General features: G+C 48.1%; 1 protein-coding gene across 1 annotated transcript in view; it reads right to left on the bottom strand.

Annotated features, from left to right (window-relative positions):
* Slc22a3 (solute carrier family 22 member 3) overlaps nt 1-16,282 on the bottom strand; it is a 94,425-nt gene extending 78,143 nt beyond the window's left edge. The window contains exon 1 of the mRNA XM_006978025.4: nt 15,758-16,282. Within this exon, the coding sequence (XP_006978087.2) occupies nt 15,758-16,171 (414 nt within the window). The 5' untranslated portion in view covers nt 16,172-16,282. The remainder of the gene's footprint in view (nt 1-15,757) is intronic.
* Nucleotides 16,283-17,986: the final 1,704 nt, after the last annotated feature.

Raw genomic sequence — 17,986 nt, 5'->3', positions numbered from 1 at the left:
ACACAGCACCCCATGCTTATAGGTTTCATTACTCATAAATAAGATATGTTAGCAACAAAAACCTACCAAAGAATTACAGTCAACCCTAAGCAGATGTGAGGTTACCAGAGTTACTGTAAGATATTGACTGTTACACCAGGTAAGTGAAATGTGAAATTAAATATTTAAACATAGCACTAGGGTTTTGTTGTTGTTGTTGTTGCTTTGCTGTGAACTAGATACCAAACAGAATAATTTAACAGGAGGAATTATGTATTTGGCTTACAGTTGTAGGGTGTTCAGACCATGGTCACTTAGGCCCGTGGGCTTGGGCAGACCAACCTGGCAGTGAGAGCATGTGGTAAGGAAACTACTTCAGGGTAGACAGAAGTAAAGAGAGGAGATGCAGGAGGGAGGCGAGGCATGAGAGAGCTCCCGAGGAGCACACCTGCATCCATCTCCTTCCCTCATCGTAGGAAGCCATGAAAGGACGGATCCACAATCAGGACAGGGTCTCACGACCTAACCGACTCTGGAAACATCCATGATACATTCAGAGGTGTGTCTCACTAATCTCCTGCATCTCTCGGTCCAGTCAAATCGGTAATTAAGGTCAACTGCCACAATCAGACACTTGGGGTGAAAGCCTGCGGGTGTGGACGGACTTCTGAAGTTCTGATTCATTTGTGATTGGCCACTGTTGTAAGGACAGAAAGCCAGAGCCCTGTGTGACTCCTCTGCCCTACAGCGAACCTACGCAGGAGGGCACCTGCTTCATAGGACTGGGCCGTCTGCTTGTTTGGAGATTCTGTGCTTGCTGGGTTCTGAGGCAGGACCTCATATTGCAGGCTGGCCTTGAACTCCCTATATTGAAAAGGATGTCCTTGAACTTCTGATCCCCTGTGTCTACCGCCCATGTGCTTGGATTACAGACATGTACTCCCTCGGCTCAGTCTATGCTGTGCTGGTGATCCAGCTCAGAGCTCTGTGAGTGATATGTATATGCCATATCCTCATCCCTGGTAGAAGAACAAGCATCCATGTTTCGTAAGTCTGGGCCTGAGCGTGTGACATTTTCCACTGTGTGCATGGCCTGTGCCAGGTTCTCTCCTTGACTACCTACAAGGGCCCTAATGTTTAAAGAGGAACCGGACATCCTGTCAACACCATGGGTGGCACAGCAAACCCACCAGGAAGAAAGGTCCCACCAGGATGACCCCATCTTGGTTTCAGGAACCCAACACCTCCACGTTTTAGGTTAGTTTCATCCTGAGACAGCTTGCCACTTGCACACAGATCTGGTTGGTATCCCTGAGTTCAGGGCTGGGAATTAAATACCTTGGGAACCTGGAAACTGACTCAACTGTCAGAGAAATGAGAGGCGCATCAGGCCAGCTGACAAATGACCAGTTGACTCAGGGAACAGAGACAGGTCAGCATCCCTAGTCCCACACAGCCAGTGGGGATCTGCGGTCTTCCCACAGTGTCCGCTTCCCCATTAGACAAAAGTTGGCACCCGAGCTCTTGGAAGCTATTTGACAATAGTCCAATACCCCTGCCTGCCTTTCGATTTTCCTCCCTGAACTCAGTTTTGAGGACTAAAAAAACGCTAAATCAGTCTTGATTTTGAAAGCTACACTGGGCCCTTACCACCCACCAATAAAACCACTGCAGAGCTGGCGGGTTCTTATTAAAAATTGCATTTACCCACTCTCTTAGAAGCCCCTCCACTCCATCCTCACTGCCGTTCTCTAGTATCGCACAGGAACCAGCCCCAGAGGCCTTTTGTTTTATGACAAACAGAAGAAAAGCAAGAGACTGCAGTCTCCTAAAAGCCATGTTTCAGATCCCTGGTTCAGATAAAAGAGCCTTCTGCTCCCTCGCCAGCCATTTATCTCTCTAAAAGCACTGTGCTGAGAACACCGAGGAGTTCGCTTTCCTAAGTGCAATAGAAATCAACTCCTTTCTTGGTTGTTGTATAAGGGGGTAGGGTGCGTAGAATGAACGCTGGAAAGTTTCCCTTGGTTGTGAAGGTTGGGTAGCATGTTTTTGGCTCCGATTCGTTAGCGGGCCGAGGGTCCAGCTGTACCTTGGCACCGCAAGCACCAGCTCCGGCGTGCCCCTCGCCTCTGCCCGGCCCTGTTGCTGTGCCCAGCTGCCCCCGCAGAGGGCTCTGCTGACGACACAGACCTGCTGAGGAGAGCCAGGACAGCTGAGAAAAGTCTCTTCTGCACAATGGACGTCAGCACATAAAAATGATGACCTCAGGGAGCCGACAGCTCCATTCCCCTGTTCTCTTCGTGTGCCAGGTTACCTCCCTCAGAGGAAGCTCCCACAGACAACAGCCCACTGCAGGCAGACACCGGCCGAGGGAGGCTCGGAGCTCTCCGCCTGCAGAGTTCGTAAGTGGTCTTGACCACCGGATGAGTAGTCACGCCCCACAGATCCAAGGAGAGAGACGCAAGGACGTGTCTTGTGTCATGAAGAAGCTGCAGTGTCCGGAGAAAGTAGCTTCTGACAGTTTGTGGCAGTCCACTCCAGGGTTAGCTTAGCTCTAGTTATAACAAGGGCCCCCTTATTTTTTCACTCATGAATTTCCTCGCAAATATTTACTAAGTGCTATGTTAAGCAGAGGGGTCAGAATGCCTGCTCTTTCTTGATGAAGAAGGCATCTGTTCACACCATCAACACTTAGTGGGAAATGTGAGGCAGAGAAAGGAACCCAGCCCTCGCCCCAGGGTGGAGGCAAGGGTTCGGGGACACTTTCCATGCAAGGCCACTTCTCAAGGGCATGCTAAGGGGGAAACTGGACTGACCCTGGAGGAAAGGAGAAAGGTTTGAGAAATGGAATGGACATATACAAGGACCCATGTGAGGGTAGCTGTGCCTCACGGGGTCCAGGGTCACAACCTGAAGAGGAGAGGAGCTCCCCACCCCCCCGCTGTGCAGCCAGTGAGTGGGTAGGATCACCGAGGGCCCTGTGTGCCAGACAAGGGAGGCCAGGAGCCACCTTCCTGATGTTGTGTTAGTGCCTGTAGCCTTACAGCCTTCCATCTACAGGAAATGGACCAAAACGTAGCAGTCAGAACCAGCTCACCCAAAGAGTTAGAAAAGACAACAGTGGCTTACATCAGAAGGTTGATCTCTTGGGGCTGGGGATGTAGTTCAGACGGTGGAGTGCGTGTCTAGCATGCACAGAGTCCTGGGTTCAATCCCCAGCACCATATGAACTAGATGTGATGAACTCTTGTAATCCCAGAACTGAGACAGAGGGGATGGGAGAGGCAAAGGTATCAGAATTTCAAGGTCAGCCTGGGCTGCATAGAGTTTGAGCCAGCCTGCTATACTAGAAAAAAAAAAAAAATTAAAGTTTTCTTCTCATCCATAACCTCACATCCCATTCAGTTAATTGATGGGAGGGAGTGCTGCCATTCCTACGTACTTTCAGAAATGGGTTCTTTTCCATCTAAGGAGTCCCGTCCGTCCCGCGACACCCCCCCCCCCCTCCCTGCCTCTATGGGTTCAAGGTTCACTGCTACCAAGTGCTAGAAGGAAAGAACAGGGGTGGGATGCAAGGGGGAGGGAGGTTGTTTTGGCTCTGGGCCCTGCAGATCCATTTGAGATCTTCCCAGTATCACTGACCAGTGCTTGGTCACTTTGTCCTACAAGCCGCAAAGAGACTTGGATAATGTGATCCAGCTGTGCATCCCAGAGGGAAAGTCCTGGTATTCTCAGCCTCAAGTGTGAATTACTGCCTAAGACATTAGTGCCCCTCCCCCCTTTAAAAAAAAAAAAAGAGGAAAATTCTTAGTAATCTATTACGTTAGACCAGAGGCCCACAAACTACAGTTCCAGGGTCATACCTGGCTGTCAGCCTGTTTTCTGTTCCTTTCCAGGTTCCACTTAGTTCAAAAATCCTTACACAGTCCCATGAAGTCACTGCTCTGAGCAGCTGGGTGGTCAGATACAATGTCTAGATACAATGGTGACTGCCCTGCTCACTTAGGACAACCACTTAGGAGGGGTTAGCTAGTTTGAGTTTCTGCTTAGTTACTTTTATGTCCTTGTAATCAAGTAACCAACAGAAGGAACTCAAGGAAGGAAGCACTTACTTTGGTTCACCGTCCTTTAAGATTTAGTTCATCATGGCAGAGAGAATGTGGTAGAGTTTGGGGCAGCTAAAACATGCGGCTGTGGCCCCTCCCACCATGGTGCCAGACAGCAGGCAGAGAATTCAGGCTACAACCAACAGCAGATATGACCGACAGCAGATCTAGTCTTCAAAGGCCTGCCCCTACTGACCTACTTCCACCAGCTAGACCCCACACCCCCAAGGTTCCATAGTCTCCCCAAATAGTGCCGACAGCTCAGTGCCAGACATTCCAACACATGGGTCTTTAAGGAACATTCCAGAGCTAAGAAGACAGAGTCAGGCAGTTGCTGGACTCGCTGCTAAGCTGAAAGACAAAGGAGCTGGTTTAGGCCCAGAGCCATCTGATCCTGGAAGGTATGTGCACCCTTTCCATTCTGCTACTACGATGTTTACACAAAACACTTCAACCAGTTGTGATGATGAATAGTGTCAACAGCATCTCTGACCACCTACGAGACATGTCGGTAAGGAATTTTCTAGATTGAATGAATTCAGACCCACCCTGGATATAGGTGGCACCCTTGCATGAGCTAGGGACCCGGGATGAGTAAAAAGGAGAGAGTGAGCTGAGCCAATGTTCCTCACTCCGTTTCCTGACTGTACATCAATGTGACCAGCTGCCTCCCGCTCCTGCCTCCATGCCCTCCACAATGGTCTGTGGAACCAAACCGGGAACCAGAGTGCATCCTTCTTTGCTCTGGCCAGGCATTTGACCCAACAAGAAGAAAAAATAAAAACAGCCATAGATTGTGAAGACGCCACACCTGTCTGACATGCATATGGCTGTGCCTTTGTATAAAGCTCCTCTCCAAGCTCTGGCAAGATTCTCACGGTGTGGTTCAGCTAGGTCTCGCCCCCATCAGTCCAAGAATCTTCCTATCTGTTGTGCATCTCTGGGGAGTGCGAAGATTTGGGGGAATAAACTAAGGCATTGCATCAGATAAGACCCAGGACTTCTGCCAGGAGATAAAGGGACAGGCCACCTACCTCAGAGTCTGCAGGGTGGGTTTGGAAGATCCATTTCTGGTTTATCCTCCAGTCATGAGGTTCTCATCACACTCCTCATTAAGAATCAGAGTGTGTCTCCCTGGGAGGTCCGTGGACCACCTGCACAAACCTAGGATGCTCAAAAGAAAGAAAGAAAGCCCTAAACCCAGCCCCATCTTTGGATTCCAAACTCTATGGGTGGGACCTAGGAATGCACGGCCAGCCCTATGCAGGGTCCCTCAAGGACCACAGAGGAAAGGATGATGAGGACGAGAGAATGTGAAAAACCAAACACCAACCACTTCACTGGCATTTCATCCTGGACTCCTCCTTGTCCTCCCAGGCTGAGATCAAGGTCAATGTCCGTCCTAGCCCGGCTCACCTGGAACCCGTGAAAAGGCGCACCTCTCCACTGCCCCCATCTTGCTGTTGTCTCGGCACACTCTGCCCTGCCAGGCCTGGAGCTGGGTGGAGAAAGGATCTCACTCCTCTTTGTATCTCCAGCCCGGCCCCGAGCCTGGCGTGGACTGAATGTAAATAATTGCAGTGGTACTGTTGTTGATAATCCAGAACGCCAGCTGTCAGGGGAAGCAGGAAGGACTCTCTCATAGCCCCACAATGAAGCCCCTGTGGCGAACACTTTCTTGGTTGTTCTGGGGCCCACAAATGTCACCGGATGGTGCATCTGTTTGGTCTCTTCCTACCTAGACCACAGAGCAGACATTTAATGGGGTGGCCCCATTCATTAGGGTCCTGATTTTACTCCATTAAAAAGACACGCTACTAAACCACGTTTGTCATTGGCTGAAAGAAATGGTTACTATGATGGACTCAAGCTAAAGTGTTTCAGGAAGTAAACAGAAAGCTCACATTTCCAATCAAAACAGACAAAGGCTTTAGTCACTCTTCATCCAGCCAGGCTGCCTAGAGGGGAGGCAGAGTTCCAGGCAATGGCTGTCTCCAAGCTTCCAAAGAGGTGAGAAGAAATCCTGCATGGAAGGAACCAAGCTGCCACAGAGATGACCAAGGACTGGGGACACACAGCCAACAATCATTAGACACACAGTAAGCCACAGACAAATCGAGAACACCAAGGACATCAGATAGTCACCACACACGAAATAAGAGCAGTTGTGGGGAAATGAATTAAAGAGATAAAAAAAAAAATAGAAAGAAAGCCAGGAGAAAGCCACCAGCAAATGTCCGGGCATATTCTAAAATAACACAAACATCACTGGTTAAAATAAAAAGTTCAGTGGATGGGTTAAACAGAATACTGGACACTGCTGAATGGAAAGTTGGTGCTCTGGACTAGACCTATACATACAGAAGTGGACAGCAGAAGAGGAAGTCCCGAAGGAAAGAAAAACCAAGTCCAACTCATGTCTAATTAGAATCTCAGAAGGCAAGGCTAAAGGACGGAGAGGCTGCCCTGGAGGGAGAATGGCTGGGTGTCCTGTGGAAGTGATTAAAGGTCCAAATGCAGAGAAAACCTAACGATTCACTCGAGAAACGTTGACTGAGTGCTTAACACATGTCTGTTGTGTTTTGGAGGCAACTCTCCCTGAGAGAAAGCAAGACTGACGATGGACTTCTCCAGAGCAAAACCGAGGCTGCGTGACATGTCCACACTCTGGAAAATGGAGTGAGGGCTAAGAAACAGCCATGACTAAAGAACATTGGCTCTTTCTTCTGAGCCCTCAAGGTATGTAGAAGCAGGATGGATGCCTGTCCTCCCTGACCCCATTCCCTGTATCCACCTCCTCTACTTTAGTCCACTTGCCTGCTGAACTCTGCACACAGTCTGGTGAAGCACCCAGGGTGCTGGCATTTACACACCTGATGCTCAAACCTATATCAGCCTCTTCCAGGCTGAAGATATGAAGACAAGACCAAGGTATTTTAATGTCACCATTTACAAGTATACTGTTCCAGAACCCCCAAAAGGTGACCCAAAGTCTCTACTGTTGTTACCTCAGGATGTAGGTCCCGCACAGATCACCCCATAATGAGATCACCCCCAAGCAGGAGCAGCATCTCCTAGGAACTAGTTTGTATGTCAAACAATAAGGCCTCTCCAAGCCCTGCCCCTTGCAGAACCAGACCTGAGATGTGAGCATCGGCAGTCTGGGGGAGGCTGCTCAGCTGTGCAGCCTCCCCACCCGTGCCTGAGTCTTCCCACTTAGAGAACACGCCGGTACACTGACGATGGGCTGAGGGACTCTCTATCGTCCCCATTTTTCATGTCAATGAAACTTTTCCAGTCACTTTACCATTATGTTTATTTTTTCCTTTCTTTTTTGAAGTTTTTGGTTATCATACAAAGCAAGAGGTCCCATGACGGCACTGTCGTCCATGTGTGTTATTTTACCGAGACTGCTTTTGTTTACTTTCTTCAGCATGAGTGGCCGGACCTGACATACTGGAACCCATCGAGCTGGCCCTTTGCCCTAGAACTTCCATCACAGAAGGATGGAGGAAAAGACAACCAAGGCATGGACCACTCATCTGGAAAGTTAACTTTCAAGACTAACGATGAAATAAAGAGTTACAAGTATAAACAAAACCAAAACACGTTTATTATCTACAAATATACACTAAAGCAGTGGTTCTCAACCTTCCTAAGGCTGTGACCCTTTAATATAGTTCTTCATGGTGTGGTGACCCCCCAACCATAAAATTATTTTTGCTGCTACTTTGTAACTATAATGTTGCTACTGTTATGAATAGTAATGTAAATATCTGATAAGCAGGATATCTGATTTTTGACCCCCAGAAAAGGTCATTTGACCCCAAGGGGTCATGACCCACATGTTGAGAACCATGGGCACTAAAGGTGCTTTTGAAAGATTTACTTAACAGGAAGGGAGGAAATGAGACATCCTATAGAATAATGGGTGAATATAGTGTGGATATGAACAAAGGCACACACAAGCTACATAAAAAATATAAACTAATAATAAAAAGGCAGACAAAGGACATTGGTTAATACTAATCAAAAGACAGAGAGCAATGGCTAAACTGAAGTGTTCTAAGTTTCTTAGATTATCTAAGAGAAGGTCTAGGGGGCTAGAGGGTTTGCTCAGTGGTTAAGAGCACTTGCTTCTCTTGCAGAGGACAGAGGTTCTGTTCCAGCATCCATATGGCAGCTCACAACTGCCTATAACTTAAGTTCTAGGGGATCTCACACCTTCTTTTGTGGCCACCTGTACACAGTGGCGCACATAAACTCACACAGGTACACATGCATATGCATAAATAATCCTTTTTAAGGTGCAGGGAGTCCCTGCATTAAATTTAGGCTCTGTTAAATAAGCTGGGTGAAATTTCCAGGAGTAATCACGAAAAGAGGTGAAATAAAAGAGCTAAACTTCCAACAAATAAAAGAAAGAATAAAATGGAGTAGGAAAAGCAAGTCTAACTATATTTCTTCCATAGAAGGAAATGCACAGAAAGGCCAAGATAAAAGATCTAATAAGTCCTAACTCGCCAGTTCCCACAACACATTTAAAGAGATCAAGTGCCACACTATTTAAGGAGCACCAAGCCTGAGACTTGGGTGCTCCTGTCACCAGCCCAGGGTGCTACTGGGACACAGTGGAACCTTTATGGCGGGGAGCCTAGGGACAAGGAAGTACCCTTGAAAGCAACATTAGGATGCTGGTCCACACTGCTTCCAGACCAGCACACGGAGGACGTCAGCTATAGTTGCCAAGCACAGACTTTCACCCCAGGAGCTGTCTCACCACTGGCCCAAGTGATGTGGTCAAATGACCAGGGCTGAATCCTCTGAAACTGTGGGCCAAGACACAGCTTCCTCTTTCTAAGTTGATTGTTTCTGGTATTTTGTCCCAGAAATGGGAAGCTAACTAACACATGGACACTGAGGCACATTCAATAAAAGCAAAATCACCTTGTGTACATTTTATGAGCTCCATATTAGAATGTGGGAAATTTGAAATTCAAGGTAACAAAAGGTTAATGATAAATATTAATCAAAGGAAAGATGGAATTGCCATATGAATAGCAGATGATATAGATATTAAGACAAAACACACCCTGGATCTCAGATCAGATTTTATACAATAATAAAAACTTCACTATGAAGAATTTTTAAACTCTAAATTCACATGCACACACATTTAGTAAAATTACATCTCATATAAAAAATCTTAAATCTAGAAATTGAAAAATGCTGTGTTTTTGTAATTAGTGATCACCAGCATACAAAAAGTTATCTCAGACATAGGATGTTTTAACAGTAGAACTAGCTAGGTTCAGCTGTTGAATGTCTATAAAATGCTGCTCCTTGTGGATAAAGACCAAGCATTCTTGCCAAGCATGAAAGGAAACACAGCACTTGACTTCTGACAAATCTACAAAGTAATGCTAATAAAAGTAAAAAAAAAAAAAAAAAAAAAAAAAAAAAAAAAAAAAAAACCTAAAAAATCAGTATCATAAAAACCACATTCTCTGACCATATCACAATGAAAAAGAATGCAAAAATTTTAAAGAGGAGTCAGCTTAAATTAGTTTAATAATAAGCCTCTAAAAATAAACTGTGAGTCAAAGAAGGAAGAACAGCGAGGATTTAAAATACTGAGAATGGAATCACAGTTAACATACACATTTCAGCAGGGTAGATGTGATGGTGCAGGGAGACACAGCTCCAGAGACAGGAACAGCAGCCAGGATGGACTGCTCTGGAAGCAATGGAGGCAGGAAGTCCCCTGAGGGACCTGGAGCAGGTCACTGGCTGCAGGGGAGAGCTAGAGACTGTTGGCGACTGTACAGAGGATGAAGAGGAGCCCACGTCACGGGTGACAATCGAGAAGGAAGGCATGGAGCTGAACATGACAGGGATGGAGAGCTTCCCCACAGCGGAGAGGAGCAGGTGGGAACACAGGGGCCACGTGGAAGAGACTCCCATTGCCCCAGCCGGCACAGAAGGCCTTCCTCAATGTTTTAACTTTCCTTTATTTCATCCTTTTATGCAGACTTATTTTGGACCAAGTACACTATATATGTTCGTGGGTGGGAGTTTATATGTTGAGAGATGATTGAATTTGTAGTTCCTCTGATAACCTTCAATCAACTTGTCTATGTAGAGAATCTACAGAAAAGTACCTGTGTTCACACACAGGTTCCAGATGACAGGTCTCCTTCATTTGGTTATTAGCTGGAGCAACATTGGAAGCTCTGGAGTTATTGTACCTAAAGGCACCTGTCTCCAGGGAACTTCCCTCCCCTCCCTTTTCCTCCCCTCCCCTCCCCTCTCCTCCCCTTCCCTTCCCCTTCCCTATCCTTCCCTCCCCTCCCCTCCCCTCCCCTCCCCTTCCCTTCCCTATCCTTTCCTTCCCTCCCCTCCCCTCCTCTTCCCTCCCCTCTCCTTTCCTCCCCTTCCCTTCCCCTTCCCTATCCTTCCCTCCCCTCCCCTTTCCTTCCCTCCCCTTCTCTTCCCCATCCTTCCCTCTCGTGTTCCCTTCTCTCCCCTTCTTTTTCTCTTGTTTTTTGTTTGTTTGATTTGAGGCAGAGACTCACTGTCTATCTAGGCTGGTCTCCAGTTAATAACCTCCCTTCTTCCACCTCCTGCGTTGTAGGACTGCGGCCACCGGGGCCAGCGTTCTAGGGCAGTGCATGAGTCACTGAAAGACTAGTGTCTATTTAGGAGCCTTTGTACATAGATGTAACTTACCAAAGTGCTTCGTAGGCCCTTGGCCAATGCTTATTTTTAAATTTCTCTCTCTCTCTCTGTCAGTCTTGCTGTGTAACCAGACTAGCCTTGAACTCCTGATCCTTGAACTGCCTCAGCCTCTCCAAATACAGAGATTACAGCCATGTGTTATCACACCCAGCTTGCACAGCCATCTTTATTGTTTCATAATAATTTATTGCATTTGTGTTTTTATGCCAGGACATTGAACAGCTCAATGAAATAGTCTAAGAGGTTTTCCTTCAAGGCCAGTGAGATGGGTGTGTAAAGGTACCTGCTGCTAAGCCTGATCCCAGGACCCACATACTGGAAGGAGACAACTGATACACGTGGTTTTTAAAAGAGTAATTCTTCCAGTGGGGGCACTTTAAGGGTATGGACGTCTCGGTGTAATTTATGTTATGTTTTGAGATGGAGCTTTGCTGTTGTGCCTAAACTCTTGGGCAGAAGTAACTCCTCTTCATCAGACCCAAGTACCTGGGATTACAGGTATTGCTAACTCACCTGGCTTAGTTGCATCATTATTTTTAATGCAAGAAAGAAAAAGCTCCTTGCTGATAAAATTTCATTCCTTAAGGCCCCCAGCATTCTTACTTCTCTCCTGTGGGACCAGTAGTCACACAGTCATGAGCGTTGAAATGAACTCCTGTCAAGGTGACCCTATTGCCACACAGAGCCTTGATTCCGTGCCCCAGATAGGAGCTGAGCAAGGAAAAGATGGATTTTTATTGGTGCTGGGGTTCAATGAGGCACACCACGTTTTATGATCTTCCATTGTTCTATGTATAGGTGCAGCTCAGACAACAACATACATCTGTATTTGCTCACAGACTAAATCTAGGTGCTACTTTAAAAACTACACATTTAAAACCTTGTTGCAGTGCGGCCAAACAAGTCCCTAGAAGCAAATTCATTGCTTTAGATATTCACACTAAAAAAAGGGGTTGAAAATTTGAGCTGAGGATCCAACTTAAACTGGGAAAAACACCCCAACACATAGTAAAGAAGAGAAAATAATGAAATGGAAAACAAATGATGCCCAAATTGGGTATTTAAATAAATAGCATAACAGGTTCTCCAATGATCAAGTTAATTCAACAAAAAAGAGGGAAGACACATTCAAACAATACAGCAATACAGTCTATCTAGAAATTTTAAATGTACATTTTACCTGTGTGTATGTCTGTATACCACATGCATGCCTGGTACCCACGGAGGTGAGAAGAGGAATTTGGATCCCCTGGAACTGGAGTTACAGATTATTGTAAGCATCCATGCGGTCCTGGATTGAACTTGCTCTGGAAGAGCAGCCAGTGCTCTTCATCACGGAGTCATCTCTCCAGTCCCAGTACTTCTTTCTAAAGTACCAGTAGCAAATTAGAGACCCTGCCTGGGCCAGAATTGTGGCTCGGCCAACTCCCTTCTCCAGGACTTACAATAGCTCAGTAATATGTATAGTAGACCCTTAGGATGCCGGCACTGTGGGGGATCACCCTACCCAGTTGGCCTATTATCTGAGGAAAGGCCCTTGGGGGATGAGGAGGAAGCCTGAGAACAAAGCAACCAGCACTCTCTCCAACAGATCACCCATATCCCCGGCCTTCCTCTTGTTTTAGAAGAAAAGCATGGGAGAGCAACTGTTTACCTGTGTGAAGGCCCCCTGAAGTGGAAAGATGATCTCCTGATGCTAGCAAGCATTCAAAACCCCCACCGTCTTAAAGGCTCCCTCCCTAGGTAGTGATTTGAAACACCCAGTGAGTAAGGGCTCTGACTCAATGTTTGCATTCCATCAGGGTTGATTCTGACCCTTATCTAACAAGCAGACGAGGCTGAGACACACAGAAGAGTCCATATGCAGGAGTTCAGTGTAGGTAGGAAATCCCCTTGAGTAAGGAGATGGCTCCGAACAGTCCTCCAATTGACAGTCGCTCCTGACTGAGCTCCTTGGAGTTCCTTCCAGTTGTTAAGAAGCTACGGCCATCCAGCCTCCAAAGAGACTGCTCTACCTTGTTCCCATCAGGATGATAAGGACTCACTGCACCAAATAAAGTCACAGCTTCCCCAGCAGCCACCCTGGCTGGATATATTCCCTCCCAATGCCCCTGTGGGAGCCCACAGAGGTTTCCTAGTGAGATCTGAGCTCGCTTTACCAGCAGGGCTGCATAAGAAGATGATTGGACCACGGGCCTGGGTGCCAGGTGTTTGGAAGGGTCTGCACTTGGTTGTATCTAGCAAGAGAGAGGTCTTTTGCCTCACCCCTTGGCATTGTTATAAAAAGCCCTTTTGAATAAAGTTCCGGGCCGGTGGATAAGGATCCAGGCCCTCTGGAGGCTATCCTGTGTTTCTATGTTTCTCTCCCCTCTATCCTTCTATTTAAATCTCTCATCCTTCTCTCCTCAAGAGTACCCAGGTAAAGGTGGGGGCATGTCCAGAGGACCACCATAGTAACAGAGAACTAAGACTGACCCGTGGCAACCTCCACAACCATATGGGACCTGGCAGGGTCTCTAACATGGCCAGCCTCAGCTCTCCCTTCTTCAAAGCTAAGACAAATCATATCTCCCCCTACAAGTATCACATGCAGTCTGTCTACTTCCACTTTGTCCAATGTGTACCCTCTTTGTAGATCTTAAACTTCAGGTCTGAAAATATACTCAGTTCATAACGTCAGCTGAAGCTAGAATCACAGTTTTGTTCATTGCTTTGAGAGTGTCTACAATAACAAAAATGAATTTGCTCACATTCAAAATGAAGGAAAGCACAGGGAAGCCTAGGAGGTTCTGTGAGACTCTGAGTTACTTTTGGTAGCGAGGCTTCCAGGATAGATGCGAGGAGTTGCCTCATGAGAGTCAACACTTGAAAGACAAGCTACAAGAAGTTAAAGTTATTTGGGATTTGAAAAGGAAATCTTTCTGGGAGGTTTCTAAACCTCATCTGCAGCTTTAAGGAAGGCATGCTGAATAACATCGTAGCTTGCCCCTGAAGAAGTCTGATAGATGCTCTGTGCACACTGAGATGTCAACTGCTAGTGACTATAATGGCATGCACAGGATGAGAAAGCCAGACTGAAGAAGTTAATTGACAGACTGTAGCCATATAGACCCTAGGGCCCGTGTCAGGACCATTCTGCACCATGTTTAAGAACTGTCAATCACTTGACAACATCCTATCAACCCCAAAACCCCAGCACATTCCTGAAGTACCAGTCAGAGTATCTGCTCACAGATTTTTATGACCTTCTTCTTGATGATCCTTCTTGCCCATAGATCACATTCATTCATGTCTACCTTTCTAGAGGGGCTGTGCATTTTGTTTTGGAAGGCTTTTTACAATCACCTTTTTAATAGAATGTGTATGTGTGCACATGAGCATGCATGCACACTGGGGGAGGGTGCACGAATATTCCAGTGTGTTCGTGTGTATGTGTGCATGAAGAAGTCAGAGGATAACATCTTGTGTTTTGAGGCAGGGTCTCCGGAACTTCCCTGAGTAGGCTACCATACCCACAGATGGCCTTACGGGAAAGAATAGCTTCATAGAGCCGTATCCCAACTTAGACATGATCACCAAGGAGAGAGAAAGAACAGAAAAGGCAGTCCTGCCTGCTGGTGTCTCACTTTTTGTCTAAGCAAGTGTTTTGGACAAGAACTAAGAGATGAAAATTGTCCTCCACTTCCCTAAGTATACGCAATCATCTTACAAAGATTAAGTCGAGCTATGACTTAGGCAAAATCCAATAGGACTTTTGTTTCATCCCTGTGGACCCGGTACCTCTGAAGCACTCTTTTTTTTTTTTTTTTTTTTTTTTTCCAGACAGGGTTTCTCTTGTGTATCTTTGTGCATTTCCTGGATCTTGCTCTGTAGACCAGGCTGGCCTCAAACTCAAAAAGATCCTCCTGCCTCTGCCTCCCCAGAGCTGGGATTAAAGGCGTGCACCACCACCACCCAGTCTTAAAACGTGAAAATCCATAGCCTCACAGCGCACCATGCTGGAGGGTGCAGAATCAGACTTAAGTTAGGGAGAGAGAGAGGAGAGGGGAGGGGAGGGGAGGGGAGGGGAGGGGAGGGGAGGGGAGGGGAGGGGAGGGGAGGGGAGGGGAGGGGAGGGGAGGGGAGGGGAGGGAGGGAGGGAGGGGGAGGGAGAGAGAGAGAGAGAGAGAGAGAGAGAGAGAGAGAGAGAGAGAGAGAGAGAGAGAGAGAGAGAGAGAGAGAGAGAGAGAGCCCACAAGTGTGGGGATTGCCCAGACTCCAGCAGCCACCACAGCGCATGGAGATGGGTGCCTCTCCTGCTGCCTTCCTATAATTGACTAGCAGAAAATACCGTAAACTCTTGTCCACTACCCCAGCTTTCCCAACTTCTCTTACATTGCTGCTCTTTGTCCCCAAAGCAGTTTTACCAAAATTATTGCCCGAGAGAGTCTCGACCTTTGTCCCCTGCATTTCAGATAATCATTTGGGCACTGGAAAAAAAGTTGTGCCATCTTCAAGTCTTCTAAGTCGATTCCCCCTTCTCCTGCGCCCCGCTGGAGATAAGCCAACCTAGATGTGCCAACATAGTTCTACCTCGCCTGAAGGCGGAATCCTCAGCCAAGAGGGGACCCATAATCTCCAATCACTGTGCAAACACATCTCAGTGACAAGTGCGGAGGCAGGTGTGTGTGAAGCTTCTCCGAGTTGGCTTCTAGGAAAGTTTTCCTTTTTACCTGAAGCCAGATCATCTCTTAGCCCACTCTTTGGGACAGGGACATAAACAAAAGATTTTCCCAGGTATTTGCAAGGCGGCACTTGCAAGCATGGGCTGGAACCTGGTGGGTCCCCAAAGGTGGTCATCCGGTGTGTGGGTCCCTAAGTCACAAAGACTCCAGAGACCTAACCTGCTCACCCTTGCAGTGTGGCGGTGAGATGAAGCCCAGAGCCACGCTTACCTGGCTGACGATGGTAGAATGGGTCTCCACATAGCGCCAGTTGCCGCTGCAAGGCACCAGGGGCGCGGAGCGGTTGGGAAAGGCAGAGAGTGGGTCACAGCTGAGATCGGTGCTGGCATTGGTGGCTTCCAGCAGGTAGCGGTGGCAGTGGCCTTGGCCTCGGCGTTCGGCCGGGGTGCGGAGCTCGGGCGCGGTGAGGTTCCACTCCTCCTCTGGGCTCCAGGCGCAGCGCTCGGCCAGCTCGGTGGCACGCGGCCCACGACACCAATAGTAGTCCGGCTGGATGCCCAGGAAGACCACGCCAACGAAGAGGAAGGCGAAGGTGATACCGGTCAGGCACAGCAGCAGGAACACGCGCCGCTGGAAGCGCCCGAACTCGCCCGCCTTCCTCAGCGCCTGGTCGAAGGTGGGCATGGTGCGCGCCGGCACCCCGCGTCCTGCCGCCCGCTGCTCCGCCAGCAAGTGACCCGCGGGCGCCGCCGCCCGCAGCTCTGTACCCGCCGCCCCCGCCTCGCTCGCTCTCTCGCCCTGGCAGCCCGCCCCGGGCCGCTCCTCCCGCTCCAGGCTCCCGGCCTCCCGCCCGTTCGCGCCCCGGGCTGGCATAGACCTGGAGAGCAGGTTGGGGTGGGTTTGTGGCAAGTGTCACTGTGCACCAAGGCTTGGATCTGTCGCCTGCCCTAAAATGATATCCCGGGTCGGAGTTCCCTGAGTTCCAGGATTACCCAGCCTGAGACTCTGCAGACTCCAGGAATAGCTTTCAGTGCTCTGAGGCTGCTGAAGCCGAAACCTCTGAACTCCCAAGGTGACAGTCAGCCAGCTCCAGGAACAGGGCTTCACACCTGCCCCTGCCTCATCACGTGCCTAGAGCCCTGGGTGGGATGTTGGCGACACAGCAGATATTGGCTAACTATACCAGCAGGACAGAGGGACAGCCCACAGGGCTAAGAGATTTGCTTAATCCTAAAGTTCAAGAGGAGAAAGGACCGCCTTAAGGAAAAGTCCTTTGCATATATTCGCATCCTGAATCTCTGGGAAACAGTGATGCTTAGTCCCTTTGAATCCATCATAGCGTCTTTGCTGCCCCTCAAAGATCTGCAGATCCTATTGGATGGATGCACAGGGGGTCCACACACCATTACCCCATCGCTGGGCTCACTGGGCTAGCGTAATCCGCTGCCAGGCTGCAAATTCACCAGTGCCCACCACGGAGCTTCCGTGTTAGCACGCTCTACCTCCGTATTCTAATTTCTCCAGCCTGCTCTTATCCTGGTCCCCACCTCATGCCATCACCCAGCCATTAGCTAACTTTCTCAAGCGATCCAAAGAATGCAGATTTAGCTCTCTTCCCCACAGCGAGAACTCCGGAGCCAGGCTGCCATGTTCCGGCCCACCTCATCCCCCGTACAACTTGTGACCCTGAGAAATTTCATTGACCAGCTCTGGTTTTCGCATCTTTTAAATGAGTCTAACAACATACCCACTTTGTAGGGTCCTGAGTGGATTGACAAGAGGAAATTACCAGAAAAGTACTAAGGGTTTTCACTCAGGAATCATTACCGTAGCTCTTTGCTACTGAGCAAGCATCAACCATGGGTGGGTTCAAGAATTGCTAAAATCATAGAGCGTAGAAAGGCGCTCTCTCTGTCTCTCTCTGTCTCTGTCTCTGTCTCTGTCTCTCTCTCTCTGTCTCTCTCTCTCTCTCTCTCTCTCTCACACACACACACACACACACACCTACTCCCAGTCACTTCCATGTTTGTGTCTTTCTCTGGTCCCATTTGTAACTGTAATTTATTTTTTTCCCTCTGCTTTGAAGGGAGTTTGAGAAAAAGTGGCCCACCTTGCTCTCCAAATGAAACCCTCAAGTCTCAGTGTTCTTCCCAAGTCCTAACCTCGTTCTCTTTCTGTCCCCTGCTTGTGTTTCTGGGTCTTGGACCTGTTGGGTCGGGATGGGGGCATTACTTGCATATTTGTGTGCTTTGCTCACTGATAAACCTGCGGGATGACATGTGCACCATCATCTTGGTCTGTTGATTAACATCTGTTTCTCTGGCACTAAGAAATCTCAGTGTGGATGAAACAAAGTATACATTTTTCATAACTCCTGCTTGGTGTGTCTTATCATCAAAATCGTGTTTTCCTAAGATCTCAAAAGCTTTCTCATATTCACATACACACATATATCCTGCCTAGCACTCGGTGCCAGTCTGCACTGAGCTACACCCTCAC

The sequence above is a fragment of the Peromyscus maniculatus genome, chromosome 16 (genome assembly GCF_049852395.1).
Source record: "Peromyscus maniculatus bairdii isolate BWxNUB_F1_BW_parent chromosome 16, HU_Pman_BW_mat_3.1, whole genome shotgun sequence".
NCBI lineage: Eukaryota > Metazoa > Chordata > Mammalia > Rodentia > Cricetidae > Peromyscus > Peromyscus maniculatus.
This window is presented reverse-complemented; position numbering and strand designations above follow the sequence as displayed.